We start from the raw sequence: 25,840 nt of genomic DNA, 5'->3' as shown, positions 1-25,840 counted from the left end.
AAACCAATTTCTTTGATAGATAGACGTTTCTAATAAAATTGTTTAGAAGACCATATATATATAAAATTTATTTTATAATGATTAGAAATGGATTATGTGATCTTGCTTTACAGAAAATAAGAATCCATGTTATCAAAACAATTGATTTATTATTTCCTATAAAACAAGGGCACTCATTAGTTTGTAATCTGGATTTATATACAGTTCAAGATTTGAGAAGAGCAGAGGTCTCATGGTTAAGGCGTCAGTCACTCAACCTTGCAGTTTTGGGCTCAAGCCCAAGTAGGATCATTACAACACCTTCTTATATGACATCAGTACTTGGTTTTACCAGGAAGTGGACAGAATGATTCAAATAACCTTAAATAGCTTTAATCACATTTGTGCTACAATGTATTAGTTTATTAACTAAGTTCAAGTAAATTCAGGTGATCAATTGTGTATCATGTAAGTCCTTCGCCCGCATCACCTCATTTGAAAAATACGCTGAAGGGGTGGTGTGTTGTAGGGATGGGAGTTGAGGTCTACTTATGCAATAAATTTGTTGTCAGTAAACATTAAATTTACTATGGTATCTTGGACAGGTGATAATCTGTTGAAAAAGTGCAATAATTCTTTCATTTCAACATACCAAAATGTTCTGTTCCATGTAAGTAATGATTAAAGTAAATTTACCTACCTTACGGAAATACACAGTTACACAATGTAATCAGTGATTGATTTTTACTGTACCTCCTAACCATGTCCTTGGTCTGAGGTTCAGTCTTTGTTCATAAAATATTAACCATTTTATTGACGTGAAAGGATTTGATGTGAAATGGATACTTCCAAGACTCTTCCTATTGTCTAGGTGCTGTGACTTTTCAAGATTTCCTATAGTTCAAATTGTTTACAGAACTGTTTTGTTATGGAACATAATTATTTTATTTTTGCTACACAAATGTTATGTTTATGGAATATTATCATGTTATTGCCACACAAATGTGATGTTTATGGAACATACATGTTTTTGTGCTTTTGTTTTGATGCACAAATATAATGTTTATGGAACATAATTATTACATTTTTTGCTATGCAAATGTAATGTTTATGGAACATAATCCTGCTTTTGCAACATGAAATTAATGTAATGTTTATAGAATTCTATCATTTGTTTTTATTACATGATTGTAATGTTTATGGAACATAATCCTGCTTTTGCAACATGAAATTAATGTAATGTTTATAGAATTCTGTCATTTGTTTTTATTACATGAATGTAATGTTTATGGAACACGATAAACTTTTTTTGCTACGTACCTGGATATAATGTTTTTGGATCATAATCCCGCTTTTGCTACTTTCTTAAAATGTAATGTAAATGAAATGTATATAAATGGACCATAATCACATTTTTTGCTACACAAAAGTTTTTATGTAATGTAATGGAAGATAATGTGTTTTTTGCCACAAAAGTATAATGTTTATTGTACACAATCATGTTGTTTACTACACAAATGTCATATTTTTGGTGCTACACAAATGAAAGTTTATTAAAAAATGGGATTTTCTGCATTTTAGGTTCCCTGAGTAAAGAAAAATTTTGTTTGAAAATCCAAGACTTAGTGAATAACTGTCTTAGAACGTTGAAGGCGCACATTTTAAGGAAGTTGATAGAATAGATTATTGGACATTCATTTGATTTATTCTGTATGTTCTGGAAACTGGATACATAAAATGGGAAATATTAGACCTAAACCATTACCCTGCTAAATTTCTAAAATGGGCCAGTCCATCATTCAATTTGGGCAATACCATTTATTATTCAAAGGGGTGTTCACTGAAAATAGCGAAAAGTGCAGACCATGATTAGCCTTTGTGCAGGCTGATCTTGGTCTGCACTGGTTGCAAAGGCAAAACCACTTGCCGCCAGCAGGCTAAAGGTTATTAATTTTTGCGTTATGGTGGAATTTCTTTAGACATTAAAGATAAATGTAAATGTCTTTCATTTACAGGTCCAGCAACATGATACAAAATATTTTGTGCACTCTCCGCAAATATACATTTCTGATGTCCGAAATCTTGTAAGAATAGACTAGTGCAGTTTTTAGTTGGGGATTGATTTAGACATGTTGGGATTTCTTTGAATTTTATTTGACAATGTTTTAAAAACCAGGAGATTTCAATTGCTTTGATATTTTGGGACAATTCTGTAGAACTCACTTGAATCTTAGTTATATTCAGTGTTATGGTTTTGTTTTTTTTTTGGCTATTTTAGTTTTTAGGGATATCATAATCATTCCTAAATTAATTCTGGTATTTTGTTATTTCATCAGGGAAAAGGTTTAGAGGCTAGTTTAGGTTTTAGGGTACTAATAGAGTTTCTTTAGTTTAATGATGATTTCAAGTCTATTACCATCCAGTACATAATGTTAGCTGTGTCAAAAAAAAAATTCATAAAGCTCTCCCAAACAAAACAAAGAAAAAAATGCTTGTTTTACTTTTTTGATTAGTCAGATATTGAGATAAGAGTTGAAGAGGTAGTGTTTTTTTTACATAATCTCTGCATTATACTGAAGTTGTCAGTCAGTCTTGCTTGAGAATTCTTTTCCCCCAAGATACAGTTGTCAAGTTTTATACATTTTTTTTAATGATTGAATCTTTTCTTTTTGGGTTAGATGAGCTTCTCTTGTCTCTTAGAACTTCAAGTATATGTTTCCATTTGAGTTATATTTTGTCAAAACTGAATTAGTGTCTATGATTTAAAAAAATCAGAATGAAATGCAGGATTATTGTTGCTTGTATACTTAAAGAAAAAGTATTGACAAAAGTTCGAAAATTAAGTCATTGCTTTGGAGCTAGGAATAAAATTTAATGGTACTTCTTATAGTGGAATTCTGTAGTTTTGAATACATTTGCATTGGATAAAGAGACAAAAAGTTCCTAACTTTGAGGTACGAGATACTGTTAAGGTATTGGACATAAAATGACAGTCAGCAATTTCCGTCTGATCATGCGAGTTGTGCTTATGGACATTGCCGAATGCCATTATGGTCTGTCACTTTAACCCTTATCATGCTTAATTTTTAAAATGGACTGGTCTATCATTCATTTCGGGCAGTACCATTCATTGTTCGAAGGGGTATTCATTGAAAATTTACTGACTGAATAGCGAACAGTGCAGACCAGGATCAGATTGCATGGATGTGCAGGCTGATCTTGGTCTGCACTGGTCGCAAAGGCAGAATCACTTGCCGCCAGCAGCCTAAAGGTTAAGTAGATTTGTTTTAGTTGGTACGGTATGAAATGAGCATGCCTTTCATATCTTTCAGGTGTTTTTCCGAGCTGGTGCATTGAACCGACTGGAGTCATCACGTGATGACCGGGTGACAGGAAGGATCACTGAATTCCAAGCATACTGCAGGGGTTACATTGCTAGGAAAAGATTGGCAAAAATAAGAGTAAGTTACTTGTTCTCGCCATTACATTGCAAAATAACTGCCAAGAAAGGCAACTCCTAGAGAAATACAGAAAATGTATCAATTCTTTAGTTAGACCATTATGAAATAAATGACTATAATTATTTTTTTTTTTCCTTGAATTTGGGGAAGGGGGAATGGAGATTTAATTTTTTATTTCCAGTAATTGATAGTAACCTGCATGAAAACAAAAAAATGACGGGCTAAAATTAAAAAAACAAAAAAATTGTGGAATTCAACAAAATTAAACAAAAAGACTTATTGAAATACCAATATTATCTAAAAAATTTTTGAAATCTACATTATTTTTTCTTGAGAAAATAAAAAGGTGGCATGAAAAATGGGGGATGCGTAATTAAACGGTTTATGGTCTTAGTCTTCATATTTTAAATTCTAAAGTTCTTTTCCAAATCGTGAAAGAATAAAATTCATACTAAGGAAGCAAACTATGCTCACCTCTCCTTAAACAATGGCTTCTTGTTGGTAAATAAGTTTTCATTAATCTTCGCAGACTTGGTAAGTGTATTTGAATGTGTGATGTTCAAATTTGCACAAGTCACTAGTTTGATAATGTCTAAAAATGTGTTAAAACATTCTAGAAATAAATGCAGAATAAAGTGTAATATAGTTTAGCAGACCATTGTACACAAGTGTACAGCATCTTAAATTCATGTTTAACATCTGAATTTTATTTTAGGTCCAGCACGTTGCAATTAGCTGTATACAGAAGAACGTTCGTAAGCATTACCAGATACGCGACTGGGCGTGGTGGAAGTTGTATGTCAAGGTCAAACCACTGCTGAACGTCCACAGAACCGAGGAGGAATTACATGAAAAAGAGGTGAGAATGAGGAATATGAAATTATGTTGCACAGGAAAAGAGCTTTTTTTAAAGAATCAGATTTAAGTAAGTGCTTCAAGTATGGGTTTTTTCAGCAGTTATATACTAACTATACCAGAATAATTTTAATTTCCAAATAGCATGTTACAAATATTTACATAAATAAAAAAATTAAGAAATTTAAATTTCCCAGACTAAAATTCATCTGTTAATTTTCTTGATGTTTTTCTGTTTGTGACAGGTAAGGGTTTTAGTTTTGCAATTTCTAGAGACCTAATGTGCTAAGAAAAACTGTCAAAGAAAGTATTGTGGTCAAAGGGTACTTTGCAGATCATTATCATACTTTATGACCGATAATCATCATTTGGACGTTGATTAATGTGTTGAAATTGACCAGACTGACCATTGTACATGACAATTAAAAACATATAGTCATTATTATCATTGTATGACTATAGACAAGTACAAGATCAGAGGTTATATTTTATGGCCCCTTTGGCAAATAAAGAATAATATACACTGACGTGCAGGACGTAAAAAAGCTTTTAGATATTACACATAGTTTAAGGTTTGTGTACAACACTGGAAAAAAAAAAGTGAAATCTGTGAGGATGATTCTGATAATGTAGTGAAATTAAGTTGGATTTACAAGATAATGCTATTTAAAGTGAAAAAAGTTGAAATGAATATAATATTGAAAATGAAATAATGGTTGGATGAAAAAGATATTAAAAGTGAAAATTATTTGAAAGGATTAAAAAAGATATTTCTGATTAAAAAACAACAACAAAATATTGGATATTTTGACACTTTTTTTTATCAAAAATGAAATAAATATAGAGTAAAATAACTTTCCTGTTTAAAAAGAAATATTGTTTGATTCAAGGTAAAGGTTTTGAAACTTTTTGAGTGAGTGAATTTTTTAAAAATAGATGCACAGTCAAGCCTGTATTAGGCAGTCATCAAAGGGAGGGACACAGTAAGGCTACTTAAGACAAGTAGAAATTAGAATAGATAGTCCATTTTGAATGTTAACTTATAGGCTGTTTAATACAGGTGGGCCTGTAAGGCAGGTACAGATGTACATGTATGTAAATACTAATACTTTTGATATACCATTCAAAACTAAATACAAATTTAATTGAATTAATCGTTGTTTTAAATTGCAAAAAATGTGTTTGTTTTCTGATTAAAAAAGGATGAATTAATTGGTAGCTTACGTTATTAGTAAGATCCACCCTCCGGTTACAAATGATAGCTTAATTTCATTTAGAATGATACATAGCCTTTGTAACCTGTACTTAGGCTGGTTGCTTTAACATGAAGTTAAAACAAAGTTGCTTTTTACAGGGTTAGAGCAATATTGAGGTAACTTGTTTGGGAACCATTGTAAGTTAAAATAGTTTGGCTTTTTGCTGGATGATTGTCATTATTGCAGTACTGACCCCAAGTAAGGTGACAGTTAAACAAATGGACAGCGTGTATTTAGGCAAAATAAATTTTATGTTCAGTTTCTCGTGCTAAAATTTGAAAGAAGTATGTGAACAAGAAACAGAAAATTTCAGCTCATGAATTTAATTAAATTATACATTGTTAATATATTAAATTTTATTAAGATTTATAGAAAGAAATTAAATTTATGTCATAATTTGAAAGGTCTTTTTCTAGGGTATTTATGAACTCAATTTATATGGGGATGTAAACCAATTAACTTAAAGAACTTGTTGTCATGAGGTGCGTAAACCAAATATGAGTAATACTTTTCTAGAAACTAAAAAGTAAGAGTATTTTACCTTGTTACTCACTGTAACAAATTCTGTCAGGAGTGTTCAATGTGGAAACATTCTCATCTTGTTTTGTCTCAATACAATATTGGATTTATAACAAGATGGATTTTACTTTTTTCGCTTGCATTTTCGAACATCTTGTGATATAACGGAATTTTGATCTACTTTCTAACTTTGCTATTTCTCCATGCCAGTTTTGGTGCTGCATTTTGTTTATGTACGTAAGAAAAATTCTATTTAAATATAATTATGATGTTTAATATAATTTGGTGAAGTGATTTCCTCAGCGATATAAAATTTGTTACTGGAAATTTTTAGCAAAAGTGAAGGAATATTATAAAAAATACAAATCATGCAAATTACACAAAATAATTCATGATTAAACTTTGGGGGGTGGGGGTGGGGGGGGGGAGGGGAAGATAAAAACAAAATAAACAATCTTAAACATTTTCATGTGTGATGAATTGTTTTAAGATTTCTTAGCAAAGAAAAGCTTTATTTTAGAAAAATGGGTTTTAAAATTTCAAAAATTTCTTAGGAATGATATTAATAGAAGTTACAAAAACATATGAAAATGATATTTTGATTTAAGGATTGAATACGTGATTCTTTGAAGTATAAGATATTATGAAGATGGGAAAGTGAAATAAATCAAAACTGTAAAAGATTGAATTATCTTTTTAATCTGGCAGTAATGTTATTAAATAAGACATGGTAAAAAGCAGTCTTGAAAATTGATGGCTTCAAGGTAAAAGTAAGGACAAAAAAAAGAGAGTTTGGTGCACATGTTGTAATTTAACTGATTAGCTATAAGATGTTGTCATTTGTCTATTCACTATAATACATAGTTGACTTTGCTGGAAAATTTATTGATAGAAATCCCTTCTTTCTAGGTGATACAATCTTCCAAGCTTTATTGCAAGCCTTAACCCTTACCCTGCTTAATTTCTATAGTGAACTTGTCCATCTTTCAATTTGGACAGTACCATTAACTGTTAAAAGGGGTGCTTACCACAAAAATCCTGACTGAAAGGCGCCCAGTGCAGACTATGATCAGATTGCACAGATGTGCAGGCTGATCTTGGTCTGTACTGGTGGCAAAGGCAGAATCACTTGCTGCCAGCAGGCAAACTTAAATTACGCTTAAGATAAGACTTAGTGTCCTTTTCAAAATAATAATAAAAAAGTTAACATCCTCATATATTGCAGTAAGGCCTTAATTGTCCAGTGGTTAAGGCCACTGACTTTGAATCACTTGGTCTTACCTTTGTGGGTTTTAAGCTTCACTAAGGCAGTCATGGGTTGTTGAAGTCAGGGTCGGTGACTCTACCCAGGGGCTGGTTACTGCTTGAAATAACCCTTGTAAAGGAATGTGGGGTCTTCCTTGGCCATTAAAGTTCAAAAGAAGTCATGTGACCTTAAATGTGTTGTTGCGATTTAAAACCAAATCTCATACAATGAACAGATTTGAAGGAAGCAGAGAAGATTTTTCATGTGGCCTTAATGTTTGATTTATATGATAGCAGTTGTTTTAGAATTTTGATGGGCAGATGTTCTATGATAACTATGTCATTGATGTGCAAGGTTATGGTGCTTTATCAGGAATGCATTGCACGAGATTCTTGTGCAACGTGCAGTCTGTTATCAGAAACTCCTGTCTGAACGAATGGAATGCTACAGTATTTGTAGATTTCTCAGATTGGACACACAAAAAAACTTTCACACTTTCAGTGCTTGGAATGTAAATATAAATTTAGAGATTCTCCTCTGAACACTATTGTACTGGTAGTAGTTTTAGGTATGAACCCAACAAAAATGACTGCATCTCTTCTTAGTTCATGAAATTTTGCATTTTCTAGGAGAAAAAAAAACACATGCTTTTACTGTGTAAACAAAAAAGGAAAATTAAAAAGTTAGAAAATAAGTCTCATGTCCTGTTCATTTGACATGCATTTAAAGATACTCTTAAAAAAACAACCCCAAAACTCCTGAATTCAAGGGAAAATAATAACTTTGCTCTCCACCCCCAAAGGCAGTTGATCATGTCAGTGGGTTAGTAAAATCAATTGGTTAGTAACTGAAGATGGCTTGTTGAGATATTTCATAGGGCAATGACCCTTAATGTTTTAGGGGTCGATACATTAAAGGTCAAGGTCACACTGTCCTATAGATTAAAACCCATTTCCTATCAGTAAATGGAGAATGCTTGAGCCAATTGCCTCTAAACTTCATAGCATGATCGTAATATGTTGTCAGTAAATGGACCCTGTACTGTTTAAGTGGTCAGTATGACAAAAGTCAAGATAACAGTGACTATTAGACAGAAATTGGTCTCTGATCAATAACTGGAACATACTTACAAGGCTTACAACCTTCAAATTTCATAGATGATGTGATGTGATGATGAAGACTAGTAAGTCTTATTGTTAAAAGGGTCAAAGGTCAAGGTCAGTAACTGGAGAACATTTTGGCCATAGGTCACATTCATACCAATTTAACCGCCCACAGGCCATCTTTGGGGGAATGTGACTGCATTTAAAAAAAAAGTAATTGAAGTGTTGCCAACTGTATAAAAATGTAATGACGGTATTAATTAATACAGTGTTTTTAGAAATTGAGAAGGGAACTTTATGTTTACATTTTCTAATTGCTTTATCACATTAAATTATTGGCATCTGGGTATTTGGTGTAACATTTGTGGATCCAGATGATACACAAATTTGTGTATATATAAGAATACTGCCAAGTATTTGGCATTTTAAACAAATTCTGTTTTGATCAGTTAGATGGAGAAACTTTTGCAACGTAAATCATAAAAGGTTATACAGAGTACATTGGTTCATTAAAGCATGCTATCTTAATCAATCGAAAAATAACTTTTCACATGGTTGAGATTTCAAGAACAATAAAAAAAAAAATAACTGATGTATAAAGATACAGTAAAGGAACATTTTTAAACATTTAGATCTTAAAAATCTAAGGAAGAAAGTAAATTGTTTATATCTTTGGGCTTCTGGATGTACATGTGGTCTGAACAGTATGATCTTAGGCCAACCATTTCTTAATGGGCAGTCGGTCTTTGTGTTAAATTTAAACTTTTTACTATGTCATTGTAAGTCTTTAGATATAATAATATGATCTCGTGTTTCAAGATGTTGGGCATGGGAATTATTCTGGAAAATAAACTTTAAGCAACAATATAGAATAGCACCAGAACCACATTGTTTTTGTTTTTTTCTCAAATATACAACATAGTGGCCAGTCAGTTGTCTTTTGCAAGAATAAAATACCAGAGCACCATCAAGTTTTTAGTTTTAGAGTAAAATATATTGCATTTATTCCAACAAAAATTACAAAGTACGCTGTTAAATTCTGGTAAAATGATATACGAGACATGGAATGTTTGAGGAAATTAAATTCTTAGAATGTGTGCTATAAACTGAAAGCATTTGAAATAATTGAAACAGTGAAAATTCAGGAAGTGATACAATTGTATCAAGTAGTTCCTTATTGTTTTAACAGAATCTTGTAGGATGTTTAGTAAGAAATGATTATGAAATTATAAATCTATTGACTTTCGTCAAAAAGTCATTTTAATGGGTGAGAAAAAAAAAGTTTTTAATTAATTGAAAATATGTATACATATTACTAGAAAAAAATGATTTTTTTTCCAGTTATTTTAAGAAAGTAAAAAAAAATTGTTAAATTTCGGAAGGAGCTGTGTTAAGATAAGTATTTATGTAAGAATAAATTTAATGATTTATACATTTAATTTATTTTCTTGGAAGTGCAAGTACGTCAGAAGAAGATTTAAAAGAAATTAAAAAGATCGAAATTAAAAGAATTATTTCATGATACAAAAATCATACATCTGGACTGACACAATTTATAGACACATCGGAGACAATTAAACAGAAGTGAAGAACTTGTGAAAAAATAATTTAAAATGTTGTCTAAAACAGGAAACTGTTCAAAGAAACGTAAGCAGAATGGAATAGAAATGACAAATCAGAAATAAATAGAGATTTAGACTGAAACGAAAAACATACTAAGTGATAAAGCAAAATAAAACAAAAACTGACGATTCGAAAATAAAAAGAAATCTGGACAGAAATAAAAGCTATACCAAGACATTAAAATAGAACGGAACAAAAATGACGAGTAGGATGAAGTGTTATAGTTACATATACAGACAGACACAGACGCCGTGTGTCAACTGTTCAAGCAGACAGACTGATACAGCGTGCTCTAAATGTTCTAACCTACAGCTTGAGTTGGAACAGATGAAGACGAAGTTAGACAGGATTGAAAAAGAGAGAAATGACTATAAGCAACAGATGGATAAATTGGAAAATAGAGTAAGTCTGTCATTTATGGTTTATTTGTTTTAAAGTGACAAAAACCATAAAATTTCATGCCAACGAAATTAAATGATTATTTTTTGTTTTTGTTTTTTTTTGTGGGGATTGAGGAGGGGGGGGGGGGGGAAATGTTTTGTTTTTTTCTAAGTGGTATTTTTGATAGAAATGTTTTATTTCAGAAGACATTGGTCAAGTAATGACTAAATTGATTGAACATGATGCCTTGTGTTTACAATGTTTAAGTTTACATTAAATAACATTTTTGGTGGACTTTTTTTGGTCAAAATTTGGAGAAAAACATATTATTTGAGCTGGGAAATAACTCGTTTACAGGAGTCAGTTTATGAAGGAAAAAAATCACTGGGTTTCTAGAAAAGATTCTGCAGATATTAGTAATACCATTGCAAACTTTCTTTTAAGATATCTTAATAAAATGTGAGGTAATGGCTTTATCAGCATAAAGAAGGCAGAACTGTCAAAAAATATAAAATTTGATACCAAGGATTTCCAACATCAGCTATGCTTCTTGCAAATTTTTATGTAAATAGGTGTGGAGAGCATAGAGTCTGTTTTTGCTGCTTGTTTATTTCACAGAGGGCTTTGTTTAAATTTTTCTCAAGGCTTTCTTTTTATGTTTATGAGTCAGATGTTTACTATAAGATGAGAAGGCATATTCTTTGTTTGGTAAGAGGGCAATGCCATTTTTCAGCAAGATTTCGCTTACTGTGAAATTAATAATATTCGTGGGGGACTAATTTTCGTTGATTTTGTGGTTGAGTAAATCCATGAAATTTAATCCCAATGAACAAGTAAAATTCCCATTTATTTTATGTTCAAAAGTTGAAATCCATGAATTCTTATCCCCAAGAAATTGCCGTTTTGACAAAAACAATGAAATTTTATGCTCACGAAATTAAATGATTTTACAGTATATACAATTAAGGTAAGTTTTTTAAATGGTACTGACTTGTGATCCATAAGTAAGTTGTAACTGCCTCACAAGATTTAGAGGTTGCTCGAAAGTTTATTCAATAGATATGCTGTGCTTTGGGTAAAGTTGGTAGCCGTTTCTACACATAACATGTTGCTGAACCTTGTAGAATATACACTAAATAACCCGTATTTTGGAAGAAAGTCTGTTTTTATTGAAAATTATTTGTATTTTCAACAGTTTATCGAGCGCAGAGCTTGTATTTGCCAGATAAATTTTTGAGCATCTCCATTTAGATGAACTGTCTTTAATCAATCTTCAGAAAGAAAATTCACTTCAGATTTGTAAATTCTACTGTTTTAATCATAATGTGAGCAGGAAATCAAAACTGTACAGCATTTTAAACTACATTATCCTTTTCTATCCCTACAACTACTTTCAATGAAAGATTTATTACAAAAACAAAATTTAAAAAAAATGAATCTTGGCTTATGCTACACAAAATGTATATTATATGTCACCTCAAATATTCTAAAAAATCATCACTTGCCTGATATGGTGTATAATTTATGTTCAATGGTTACAGGTGGTGGAGATGCAAGCTGACCTTGCAGAGGAGAATACAACTGCCACACAAGCCTCTGAGATGCTGGAGACAGAGAGTGCAGAGAGAATGAGGCTAGAGAAAGAACTCAAAGAAGTTCAGGTACAAATATATTTTATTAATTAATAAATGTTCTGTGTATGGGCCTTAGTTATTTATTTGATAAATGTCAATGTGGGAGCCTGTGCAACTGGATTTCACACAGCCAGACAAGAGTTATTGCCCTTGAATAAGTAAAAAATATGCATAAAAGGGCCTTAAAGTTTATGTCACATGCATCGCAAAAAAGACTTAGGACTATGAGACCTTATGGGAATATCAATCAGCATGTTAAGTTGTGCCCCCGAGTTTTCTTATGAATTTCACTCTGCAAGACCAGAATTATGGCCCTTGACTCAGTCAAAATATGCATTAAGAGCATAAAAATTTGTGTGTCATATATCTCAAAAAAGTGTGCATTGCTGTTTTGTTAGCTCACCTGTCACAAAGTGACAAGGTGAGCTTTTGTGATCGCGCGGTGTCCGTCGTCCGTGCGTGCGTCCGTGCGTCCGTCCGTAAACTTTTGCTTGTGACCACTCTAGAGGTCACATTTTTCATGGGATCTTTATGAAAGTTGGTCAGAATGTTTATCTTGATGATATCTAGGTCAAGTTCGAAACTGGGTCACGTGCCATCAAAAACTAGGTCAGTAGATCTAAAAAAAGAAAAACGTTGTGACCTCTCTAGAGGCCATATATTTGACAAGATCTTCATGAATATTGGTCAGAATGTTCACCTTGATGATATCTAGGTCAAGTTCGAAACTGGGTCACGTGCCATCAAAAACTAGGTCAGTAGGTCTAAAAATAGAAAAACCTTGTGACCTCTCTAGAGGCCATATATTTCACAAGATCTTCATGAAAATTGGACAGAATGTTCACCTTGATGATATCTAGGTCAAGTTCGAAACTGGGTCACGTGCCTTCAAAAACTAGGTCAGTAGGTCAAATAATAGAAAAACCTTGTGACCTCTCTAAAGGTCATATTTTTCATGGGATCTGTATGAAAGTTGGTCTGAATGTTCATCTTGATGATGTCTAGTTCAAGTTTGAAACTGGGTCACGTGCGGTCAAAAACTAGGTCAGTAGGTCTAAAAATAGAAAAACCATGTGACCTCTCTAGAGGCCATATATTTCATGAGATCTTCATGAAAATTGGTCAGAATGTTCAGCTTGATGATATCTAGGTCAAGTTCGAAAGTGGGTCACGTGCCATCAAAAACTAGGTCAGTAGGTCAAATAATAGAAAAACCTTGTGACCTCTCTAGAGGCCATATTTTTCATGGGATCTGTATGAAAGTTGGTCTGAATGTTCATCTTGATGATATCTAGGTCAAGTTTGAAAGTGGGTCATGTGCCTTCAAAAACTAGGTCAGCAGGTCAAATAATAGAAAAACCTTGTGACCTCTCTAAAGGCCATATTTTTCATGGGATCTGTATGAAAATTGGTCTGAATGTTCATCTTGATGATATCTAGGTCAGATTCGAAACTGTGTCAACTGCGGTCAAAAACTAGGTCAGTAGGTCTAAAAATAGAAAAACCTTGTGACCTCTCTAGAGGCCATACTTCTGAATGGATCTGTATGAAAATTGGTCAGAATGTTCACCTTGATGATATCTAGATTAAGTTTGAAACTGGGTCACATGCCTTAAAAATCTGGGTCAGTAGGTCAAATAATAAAAAAAACCTTGTGACCTCTCTAGAGGCCATACTTTTCATGGGATCTGTATGAAAGTTGGTCTGAATGTTCATCTTGATGATATCTAGGTCAAGCTTGAAACTGGGTCACGTGCGGTAAAAAACTAGGTCAGTAGGTCTAAAATTATTAAAATCTTTCGACCTCTCTAGAGGCCATATTTTTCAATGGATCTTCATGAAAATTAGTGAGAATGTTCACCTTGATGATATCTAGGTAAAGTTCAAAACAGGGTCACGTACCTTCGAAAACTAGGTCAATAGGTCAAATAATAGAAAAACCTTGTTACCTCTCTAGAGACCATATTTTTCAATGGATCTTCATGAAAATTGGTCAGAATTTTTATCTTGATAATACCTAAGTCAAGTTCAAAACTAGGTCACTATGTCAAATAATAGAAAAAACGACGTCATACTCAAAACTGGGTCATGTGGGAAGAGGTGAGCGATTCAGGACCATGATGGTCCTCTTGTTTGAGATTTCGCTCTGCCAGACCTGAATTATGGTCCTTGACCTAGTACAAAATACATGTTAAGTGCTTAAAAGTTTGTGTTGCATAATTAAAAATTAAAAAATGTTTCCCCTAGAGTCATAAAGGACATCACAAACTAAGTTACACACCTGGTATTTTCATGTTATACCGTCCATCTGTATTGTCGCGGCACTTGACATTCGACGTAACGACATTAAACAAGAAACAACACAACTGAATATTTATTGTCTTTACCACAATATTTCATGCCATATGCATCTATAACTGTGTCAAAATGAATCAGATATCATTCAAGAAACATCCGTGTGTACTTCGAACAACAATAGTCAGCCATTGTCATCATGCGACGTCACATCATTAATTTCGCGGTATAGGTCAACAGTTGCGGCAATCAAACTATCATAGGTTAAAAGACACTAAATATTATTCAAAACATTGAAAAGCTATCTAAGTCAGACTCACAGGACACTCAAAAGTCATTACACGCCAGTTGAAATGTTTAAGATTATCTGTTAACATTGGCGCTATCGGAAATACTCTCCTCTGGGCAGTGGTCACACCAGGTGTTTTGCAAGTAAACTACAAGGTCGTGGGCGTGGTCAATTGGAGCCTGAGACTTGTACTAGTACTGAATATTTTCTCTCTGATACTAATCTAACATGTTCCAATTCACTGCTCTGTATTATGGGTGTATTTTGAGGAGATAGTCGCGGGGGCCCCCCTCCTGTCCTGCTGAAATTCCGTCGAGTTTAGACGTTTTGAGCTTTCGCCTAATACTGATATTTCGTTCATTTTTGTGTAGCTGAGGGATGTTACGTAAAATCTGGTGTCCTCTAACCTGTAGGCGGGACATAATTTGCATAATTAATGAGGACAAATGCCTATCAGCTGGTAGACCAACTTGCAAACGTTGCAAATATTTGCTTAATTAATGGATTTTGTTGGATTTTTGCATTAGATATGTAAAAAAAACACAATTTTAATAAATATTGACAGATATTTAGCAATGTAACTGCAGGTAAGAACATTTTTCGCTAGCATGCGTAAAATAGGTCACAAACTTGACATGTAAACACCACTAGGGTTGCGCAGCTCAAATACCACGAAATAAGTGATGACGCGAGATTAGTGATGTTGAGTATAATATAGAAAAAAATATTGACGCTGACAGTTCTGTTTTAATTTAATGAAGTTTAAAAATGAGTATAATATTGTAATCATTAATTATAAGTGTAATGTTTAAATTTCAGGGAAAATATAATGCTTTAAAACGTAACCATGACAAGTTGGAGATGGAGATGACACAGGTTCGGTTATGGCAGGCGGAGACACTCGACGGAGACATGGACGAAGATGACGTTGATGGTATGTTTTTCTGTGGCTTTGGTGACAGTGACATTGAAGTCAGCAGATATATTTGTTAAGTCGATTTTTTCACAGGTCCCAGCAACTTCTAGCATGGGCCTGTGCAGCCGAGTAGTTAAGATCCCTGACTTTGAGTTACTTGCCCCTTATCACTGTGTGTTTGAGCCTGGCTTTGGTAATCATGAAGGGAAGTAATCCAGCTGGCTGTGGGGAATTTAAGATTCTACCCAGATGCCTGCCTGTGACATAAATGATGTCCAGAGAGGCAGGCACCTGATTGATATCAATGGATCATAATTTTTTAACAGCATCAGTTAGGAAAAGTAGTATTATGGTACTTCCTTTGTGATGAAAATTTCAATATCAAGTTGAATAGAGTGAATAGCTTTAGGGAGTTTAATAAACAAATAATTTGTGACAGCAGCTTGAGCGCACTGAGTACACATTTTTTTAAACAGTCTGTATTTATATATTTAATTTTTGCTTAACAGCTGATATTTACAAGGAGAGATATGAGCGGATTCGAAAAGAACTGACATTTACTCGGAAGAAGATGGCACAGCAACATGAGGAGGACCTAGAACAAGAACATAATTCAAAGAAAGCAGTTGAGAAAAGGGTTAGTTGAGTTTGAATTAAGCATTCTGTTTGGTCGCAGATTCAGAACAAATTATAAGGGAATTTACAATGCCATCCAGAATCACTTAACAAGGCATATGTACTGGACAGAAATTAAGGTATTCTAATACAATCATTTTGTGTTTTTAAACATCTAGCTGTGATGTATGCGTAATGACTGAGAACTAGGCATCATTCACAGCTATAAAAATTGTCTCACAGATTTAGACCTCTGTAGGGCACTGACTTTAAACTACTGCCCCACTATGGTGTCTTCATGGCTTGGGGATGATACTTGTTTTACCTGGGTGCCCACTCTGGCGTGAAATTCAGTTGAGAGAAACAGATCAAATCATGCATCTCACTATTCTTTTATTCCTTTAAAGTTGCATGAGGCACTGGAGGACGTGGAGGATTTACGACGTCAACTCACCTCCGCAAAAAAGAAGTCCACGAAGCTAATGTCGGAGATGCAGGACTCTAAACTACATCTAGAGGAACAAATGTCTCGAAATAATGATCTCGAGCGAAAACAAAGAAGGTACTTGTAATACTGTTACAAATTACAGAAATTGCTGGAAAAAAGGTTTTTGATTCTCCCCAAGTACCTGCTTGTGCATTGAATAAAGTCAAGAGGGTACTTTTGCCATATAAAGGACTGTTTACACCAAATATGAAGAGATTACTGAGTGCAACATTGTAAAGTATTTTGAAATAAAGTTCCATCATGTTGATAGCAGATACTTTGCAGCTTATATACTTGAACCACAGTAAAATCGTATATCTTGACAATTCGATGAAATGTGGAAGCTGTTCTAATTACTTGGGCGTCAGCTTTTCACCTTGGTTAAAGTTTTGCATGCAGGGATATATCTCTTGTATGTGTTGAATTGAAACTTTTTATCTCAGAAGCAACTACATATGATTGGATTGAAACACACTCAAGGCATCCTTGTTCGATATAGAAATTGTAAAAGAGTGGAGCAGGCTGTCTTATGGAAAGCTGTTGTTTATACTCTTGTTTATATCCACCTTCTAAAACAAAGTGTTGTTGCTACTTATTGCTCAGTCCATTTAGACATACAAAAGAAACTTCAAAATAAAATTGGAACAACTCTTACTTGTAGATTCGATACAGAGTTAAGTAAAAGTCAAGATGAGGCACGTCAAGAGAAAACTCTGAAGGAAAAACTTCAAAGGGAACGAGATACACTGGCAGCAGATAATTTCACACTTGAAAAGGAAGTGCAGGTAACTACAGATTGATGAAAACTTTGGGGACTTTAACCTGTACCCTGCTGGTGGCAAGTGACTCTGCCTTTGCGATCAGTGCAGACCAAGATACGCCTGCACATCCATGCAGACTCATCTTGGTCTATACTGTTTGCTATTCAGTCAGTAAATTTTCAGTGAAGACCCCTTTAAATAATAAATGGTACTGCCTAAACTGAAAGATAGACCAGTCCATTTTAGAACTTTAGGAGGGTGAAGGTTAAGGCTCATCATCATCATTCATCATTTATAGTAATGGCAAACATTCTAGACAGAATGTAATGGCCATGTGTGGGGGTTAGTAAAAGTGATAGAGTGCTAGGCCTCCCAGGCTACTCAATCCACCCAGGAGAACCATAGCAACGTTCGCACTGGCTTCAGCAGTCCTTTCAGGCTGTCCCGTTCTTGCCCATCAGTGAGTGGATTTTCAAATAGCTTGACATGAACATTTCTTTGTGGGTTGCAAGACCTACAGTTGTATCTCAAGGGTCGAGGCCACTGTTCCTGGTTAGAGGTTCATGTTGATTTTTTATTTCTTGTCAGTAACGTTTAAGCTCACCTGATTTTTTCTATCTGAAGTACATGGACACTGTTTGAAATATTTGTTCTTGAGAAATTATGTCAACTGCATCATGTTGAGTCAAAAAACTAGTTTAGATGTGTGATACAGATCCTTCTTGACCAGTATGTTCTATGCATGGTTAAATAATTAAATAACTTGGGTAACAAGTTGACCCTTAACTCATAGGACAGTGTCTCACTTGAAGGTAAAAAATATTCAGTGATTTTTCTCAAATTTTCAAAATAAAGTTATTCATAAAGTAATCGTATTTGAAAATTTATTTTGCTGTGAACTAGTCAGGTGCTCTTTTAAAACTTTAAAGGCTTATTTTACTGTGTATTATATCACTGTAGAGATTGAAGGGAGATATGGAGTCCCAAGATGCCAAGTACGAACGTCTACAGAAAGAGCTTGGCGATACTCTGACATCAGCTGGACACAAGGATGAACATGACATATCAGTATTGAAAAAGGCGAAGGCAGATCTGGAGGCCAAGGTCATTGATCAAGAAGAGGAACTTGATGATCAGGCCGGACAGATACAACAGCTAGAGCAGGTACCAGACAGTATCTCGACTTTAAGATTTTAAAAGATACAGGAAATTATTAGAAATCTCTAGAAAAAAAGAACTTAACTACAATCGGTTCAGTGGATTATTTTTAAATTTGGATTGCGATTGGCTATTAAGCTTGTTCATGGTTTGTTCAACTTGTATGCTTTAAGCAAATTAACTGTTAAGCTTGTTCAAAGATACAGTTTGCTTTAGGGTTTTAAGTTGGATCTTTTCTGGGATGTCATATGCTATAAGGTTATTTTAGTCTTCATTTCTCAATTCTGATATTTGGAATCGAATGAAAAGCTTGATAGAAAAACAAACAGTTCAAATTGTATACATTATTGCATTATTGTTAATTCAAGTCTTGATTTTCTGGGGAATCCTGCATTTATAGATTGTTTCTACCAGATCAAGTGGAGATAGAACACGGTTATTATTTGTCATTGTTTATATGTTTAGTTGGAAACATTGTAAAATGTTTATTGCTTAATAATAAAATTATTGTGTTGTTTATCGATTTGTTTGCTGCTTCTGTTTTCAGACCAAAGTTCGATTAGAAATGAACTTAGAAAAAATGCGACAACAAAACATGAAAGATATAGAAGAGAAAGATCAGGAGATGGAAGATCTAAGATACTCAACACAGAAAAAGGTACAGTTAATGAAAAGGCATTTTTGTATTGGAGGAAAGCAAAAAAAAAAATACCCCATCTGCTAGAGGCCCAGGATGAGCTGTTATATTTGTATGGTGTCCAAAGTTTGCCATCCATTGTCATAAACTTTGCATGTGGACAATAAAGTACTTACATTTATTAGCAAGTTTCAGTATATTTACACATTTTGTTTTAAAACTGTAAGAAGACTGGTCCTTCCTTGAACCAGTCAAATTCTTTGTCTTGCTCAGAGTTACAGCCCTTTAACTGACAAATTTTAGATAGTAGTATAGGCACCACAACACATATTTATCAGTGGATTTCAGCCAAGCTTACACAGTAGCTGTAATAATCATAAGAAACTTATTTCTGTTTTGAACGAGCTATGTTTCACAACTAATGTCGAAGTTCAGACCCGTTTACCATGTATGGTTGAAATTTGAAGCCCATAGTCAAAAAGATTTCAAGGTTTAATTTGTCAATAAAGTATTGCTCTCTTTGAAAAGTTTGAAAGTTTTCTTGGGAATGGAAAAGTAGCAAAAAGGAAGGACTAACTTTTCTTTTTCAGAGAGACAAACTTTTTGTTGTAGTTAAAACATATACTGTGAAAACATACATGTAATTTTCGTGGGTTACTGATTTTTGTGGTTGAATCATTCCATGAAATTAAATCAAAACAAACAAAAATTCCCATTCATTTTAAATTATTTTACAGTAGATTGTCCAAAAATGACCAATGTTTCTGTGAATATTGTAGTTAAAACAAATGGAAGCTCAGATGGAAGAGGAGTATGAAGAGAGGAAGTTGATGATGACAAAGAACAGAGATCTCGAGCAGAGGTTACAGGATCTTCAGGGACAGGCAGCACAGAGAGATAAAGGTAACAGTTTATGGTACTGTTGAAAAAAAATTATTATAACCCAGGGTCTATTTTGGAATCCTATGGATCTTTCTGTTGGCCTGGAGACATATCTCTGAAAATGTTCAATGGATCTTCAAGTAACCACACTTAAATCATAAATACCATAATATAATGAGATGTACTAATCACTCCGGTCATTAGGTCCAAGGTCAAGTAGCATTATTTAGCGTCTGCTCATTATCACTTAAATGCTGGAAGAATTTTCTAGGAGTATGAGGGTTGTTCCAGAAAATCGCAAACTTTTTTATTATTTCAAAAATAATCGACGCATCAAATAAATATTTTAACTGATGTTATTTCAATGTATACTCAAGAGGACTATCAAATATGTCATATTGAGTATTTTTTAAATAATGGATGGCAGTCAGTGCTAGTCGGTACACACTCAGTTTTCTTCCTACAAAAAGAAGTGGCTTCCTTTTAAATTCATGTAGCTAACCCGATATTAAAATTTATATTGTTGTTAACGGCAAGATGCGGCGCCTAATTATGTTGTGTTTACACATAAAAATTAGTCCCCCATGAATATAAATGAGTTCACAATATAAGCTTGATTCTGTTTTTGGTAATATTAATTTCAATAATAGATTCTGTCAATATGAATACGAAACCTGTACATGTATTTTCTACAGTATTGAGCATGACTTTGAAAACTTGTTGTTTCTTTTAAAGGTGCTGAGAAAAGGTTACGTAAAGATTTACGTAAAACAAAAGCTTTGCTCAAAGACGCGGAAACAGTATTGCATAAACAGAGAACAGGGGAGGGTTCAAAGGCACAAGTTAGACAACTCAGGAATCAAGTATGTATACTCTTTCTTATGGCTTAAATATGAGGAAATATTTATAGTAGCTTACGAGACCAAACTTCCTTTTTACACTAAAGGGAGTGGGTTGGCAATTTCTGTGCAATTACATACTCTCCCTGTTCGTTTTTTGATGTTACAACTATTACAGAAAATTATTTTTCAAAACAACTAGAGAATGCCGAAAAGGCATACGGAGGTTATGTAATCATTCCGAAATTGCTGAGTGTCATTATGAGTTCTCTGCCTTTACTTGGCAAATTGATTTTCAATACAGAAGTCAGTTGGTTTAATCTGAGAATAAGACACTTGTTTTCTGTGGAGACATTTCACTTAGAAAGCTGTATAATCTTTGCCTCTGTTTAAAGTGGAAAAGTATAAAGTTGCTTAAAGGGAGAGAGAAATTAAGCTCTGGTTTAAAATCCAGGAAGACTAGAATGTACATAACTCAATAACTGCTAGACAAATCCTACAAAACAACAGAACATAATATTGTTGCTATTGGAGAACAACATTAAACCCAACAAAACTAAACAAGTACCTGTGTTTCAGTTGGAGGACCTGGAGTATTCGGCAGCTAGTGCAATAAAAGCCAAGAAAACCATGGAACTGGAGCTGGCAGATCTTCAACAACAGCTTGATGAACTCTTCAAATCTAAACAAGAGGTGATGTATACTTCCATTCAGTTACAGTCGAACTTCGTTCGCTTGAAATCAGATACTAGTACTTTGAACACTACCCTTTGCTTGAATTCATCGTCGGGTCCCAGCAAAACTCCTATATGATGTATATTGTCCAATGGCTCAAACTACCAATAACTCGAACATATTTTGCCTGTCCCATTGAGTTCATGCTAACAAAGTTAGACTTTATATTAGAAAACATGTTTGTTAAATTGTAAAGTGCTCATTTCACAATTTTTTGCTCATTACAGATAGGTGATATAAAATTGCTTCTGTGGTCTGACTGATAGTAGCTAGCTTGGTTAGCTCAGATTGTTAAGATGAGAGGTAGTGAGTTAAATCCTGATTGTAGTGTATGTTCTTCATGATGATTTGGTAGGAGACAGTTGTCTAATATGATTTGTCTGATATCATGTGGAGAAGTTGTCAGTTACTTTCTGGAAATTTGTTAGTATTTGTGCAGAATCAAGAAACATAGGTTAACTGAGTGCTATTACATAACTGAAATACCATATTCATTTGAACAAACTGGCTAAAAATACTGTTTGCTTCAAATAATGCAATTGGTGTTTCTACAAATAAGTACATTATTAAAGTGTTTTTGAAAAATAAACTGTCCTTCAGGGGAGATAAGGCTTAATAAAAATGTGCAATATGTTTGGTTTTACAGATTGAGAACAAGAGTATGACATTATTACGAGAGAAGACAGAGGTACAGTCACAGTTAGAGGAGAATGAAGAAGATATGGCAGATATTTTGAAGAAATACAAGGCAGTGGTACAACAACAGACTGTGGATCAGATCACTATGAATGATCAACTTGCTCAGATAGAGGAACTTACATCAGAAAGAGATAAACTCAGATCTGAGGTAAGTAAGAAAGAGATAAACTCAGAATTGAGGTAAGTCAGAAAGAGATAAATTCAGATCTGAGGTATATCAGAAAGAGATATAAACTGTCAGAAAGAGATAAATTCAAATCTGAGGTAAATCAGAAAAAGATAAACTGTCAGAAAGAGATAAATTCAGATCTGAGGTAAATCAGAAAGAGATAAACTCAGATCTGAAGTAAGCTTTGCTGTAGACATTACACCATAACATACATAATTTATTATTATTATGTATGATACATAATGATAATAAATTACGTATGTAATTGTGTACCTAGACTTTTGGGACTTTCTGCAGTACAGTAGGACAATGTGTGGGAAAGCCACGAAATAGTCTGTAGAGCCAGTTGGTGTCTATTGACAGGTTTGACTGCACTTTTAGAGATTATTATGGTTTTATTGCTGACAAGTTCCTTTAAAGGTCCATTACTAAGGGAAAGTGAATTGGCAATTTTTTTCATAGCCAGTGCATAGACTTCTGCAAGACACTAAATAATGAAGATTGGCAGGTCAAAATTTACAGAAGGTCTTTGGAACTCAAAGAAATGTATGTGTATTATGTTGAAATTTCAATGAATCGACAGAATGACCCCCCAGGTCTTTTTAACTTTCTTCATACTTCATAGAAAAATAAGTGTACATATACTGCGATTTATTTCGAATTTTTACATATCAACTTTCATTTTCCAATAAAATGAAATAGTTTCTGTGCTTTTTAAAAGAAATTAAAATGTTCACTTTCCTTAGTATTGGACCTTTAATCCTGTATTGTTTGGAGATTCCTTACAGTTGCAGGGAAGCTAGAGAAATACGCCTGTTGAAAGTAATAATAATAAAAAAAAATATTTGTGTACACAAACTACTTCTATTGCATCAGTCTTTGTAAACATGAAATAATTTGGTACTCAGTGAGCTATAAATATCTTTTTAGGGTAATTCACTGTTTAAATGTCCGCTCTGCAGCTTGAAAATTGTAATATGGTCTGATTTTGTATGGGTGTTACTTAAAATTCAATCAAACGAATAAACACACATGTTGTTTCTTGCTTTAGGTGAGTGACTTAAAAACAAGAGTTCAGACCTTTGAAGACGGTAGTGTTGATAAAACAGTGGTTCAGAGATTAGAGAATAAAATACGAGATCTCGAGGCAAGGCTTGAGCTAGAGACCACAAACAAACACAGATTAGAGGTAAACTTCATACATATACTGTTTACAGTTGTATATTTATTGTATAAAACTTTGATTGTTGCATTTATATTTTGGTGCAAATGAGAATACTGATGCTTAATTTACATTTTTAGCAAAAAGTAAAGTTTAACATTTTTATACGCCCGTCTCTGTAAGAGTGGGGTGTATTATGTGAACACCCGTGGCGTGCAGGCGGGTGGTAGGCATCCAAAGCATGTCCGCTCTCTGTAAAGTGGAACAGTTTTCATCTGATCTTCACCAAACTTGCTGATAATGTTTGTGGGCATAATATCTCGGCCAAGTTCGATAACCACCCAAATCGCCCCAGACACTCTTGGATTATGGCCCTTGAATTAGGCCAAGTTTGATGACGGGCGTATTTTGTGACAGTCTGGCACTCTTGTTTAGATATGATTAGAAGTAAAATCAGCAAATTTCATATGTTCAGTATACAGGATAAATGACTATGTTATTGCAAGATACATGTTATAACTTCATTTTATACAAGCTTCTGTTTAGTGTGATCAGTCTGATTTTATTTCGTTTGATTGCCTTATAGAGTTATTTAATAAGAAAAATTCTGTTTTGTTAAGGTCCAAGTGAACAGGATGAAGGAACAGGCAGACAAAGTGGCAGAAGAGAAGGACCATTTGTCGTCTGCTAAATCTCAGGCAGAAGAGAACATCAAGAAGGTTCAGAGACAGTTACGAGATTTGAGAGAGGAATTCTCAGATGTTCAAAAGAGAGAACTAGAAATGGCACATAAGTTTAAAGAAAATGTGAGTGATTTGTAATATTTAGGAAGATTTTGTTATGTTTTTAGCTCGACTATTCGAAGAATAGTCTAGCTATTCTACTCACCCTGGCGTCGGCGTCGGCGTCGGCGTCGGCGTCACACCTTGGTTAAGTTTTTGCATGCAAGTACATACAGCTATCATTTAAAGGCATATAGCTTTGAAACTTATTTATTCTTTTTCTAGGTCAATTACCTACCTCTCTGGGTCAAGTCCCATAACTCTGACATGTATTTTGAGCAAATTATGCCCCCTTTTGGACTTAGAAAATTTTGGTTAAAGTTTTACATGCAAGTTACTATCTCCAAAACTAATGCAGATATTGAATTGAAACTTCACATGTGTCTTCGGGGTTATAAAACTAGTTGATAGCACCAAGTCCATAACTCTGACCTTCATTTTGGCCAAATTATGCCCCCTTTTGGACTTAGAAAATTCTGGTTAAAGTTTTGCGTGCAAGTACATACAGCTATTACTAAAAGGCATATAGATTTGAAACTTATTTTTTCTTTTTCTAGATCAATTACCTACCTCACTGGGTCAAGTCCCATAACTCTGACATGTATTTTGAGCAAATTTGCCCCTTTGGACTTAGAAAATTCTGGTTAAAGTTTTACATGCAAGTTACTATCTCCAAAACTAATGCAGATATTGAATTGAAACTTCACATGTGTCTTTGGGTTATAAAACTAGTTGATAGCACCAAGTCCCATAACTCTGACCTTCATTTTGGCCAAATTATGCCCTTTTGGACTTAGAAAATTCTGGTTAAAGTTTTGCGTGGATAGTACATACAGCATTACTAAAAGGCATATAGATTTGAAACTTATTTTTTCTTTTCTAGATCAATTACCTTCCTCACTGGGTCAAGCCCCATAACTCTGACATGTATTTTGGCCAAATTATGCCCCTTTTGGACTTAGAAAATTCTGGTTAAAGTTTTGCGTGCAAGTACATACAGCTATTACTAAAAAGGCATATAGATTTGAAACTTATTTTTTCTTTTTCTAGGTCAATTACCTACCTCACTGGGTCAAGTCCCATAACTCTGACACGTATTTTGGGCAAATTATACCCCCTTTTGGACTTAGAAAAATTCTGGTTAAAGTTTTACATGCAAGTAACCTATCTCCAAAACTACTACAGATATTAAATTGAAACTTCACATATGTCTTCGGGGTTATAAAACTAGTTGATAGCACCAAGTCCCATAACTCTGACATGTATTTTGGGCAAATTATGCCCCCTTTTGGACTTAGAAAATCCTGGTTAAAGTTTTGCGTGCAAGTACATACAGCTATTACCAAAAGGCATATAG

General features: G+C 33.9%; 1 protein-coding gene across 1 annotated transcript in view; it reads left to right on the top strand.

The window, feature by feature from the left end:
* LOC123535487 (unconventional myosin-XVIIIa-like) overlaps positions 1–25,840 on the top strand; it is a 113,962-nt gene that overhangs the window by 79,326 nt on the left and 8,796 nt on the right. The window contains 16 exon segments of the mRNA XM_053519244.1: positions 3,312–3,440; positions 4,156–4,299; positions 10,355–10,444; positions 11,965–12,084; positions 15,461–15,575; positions 16,067–16,194; positions 16,580–16,734; positions 17,321–17,444; positions 18,381–18,584; positions 19,126–19,236; positions 19,995–20,118; positions 20,833–20,960; positions 21,516–21,629; positions 22,318–22,518; positions 23,591–23,728; positions 24,322–24,507. Coding sequence (XP_053375219.1) covers positions 3,312–3,440; positions 4,156–4,299; positions 10,355–10,444; positions 11,965–12,084; positions 15,461–15,575; positions 16,067–16,194; positions 16,580–16,734; positions 17,321–17,444; positions 18,381–18,584; positions 19,126–19,236; positions 19,995–20,118; positions 20,833–20,960; positions 21,516–21,629; positions 22,318–22,518; positions 23,591–23,728; positions 24,322–24,507 — 2,211 coding nt within the window.

This window comes from Mercenaria mercenaria, chromosome 12, assembly GCF_021730395.1.
Source record: "Mercenaria mercenaria strain notata chromosome 12, MADL_Memer_1, whole genome shotgun sequence".
NCBI classification, from domain to species: Eukaryota; Metazoa; Mollusca; class Bivalvia; order Venerida; family Veneridae; genus Mercenaria; species Mercenaria mercenaria.
This window is presented reverse-complemented; position numbering and strand designations above follow the sequence as displayed.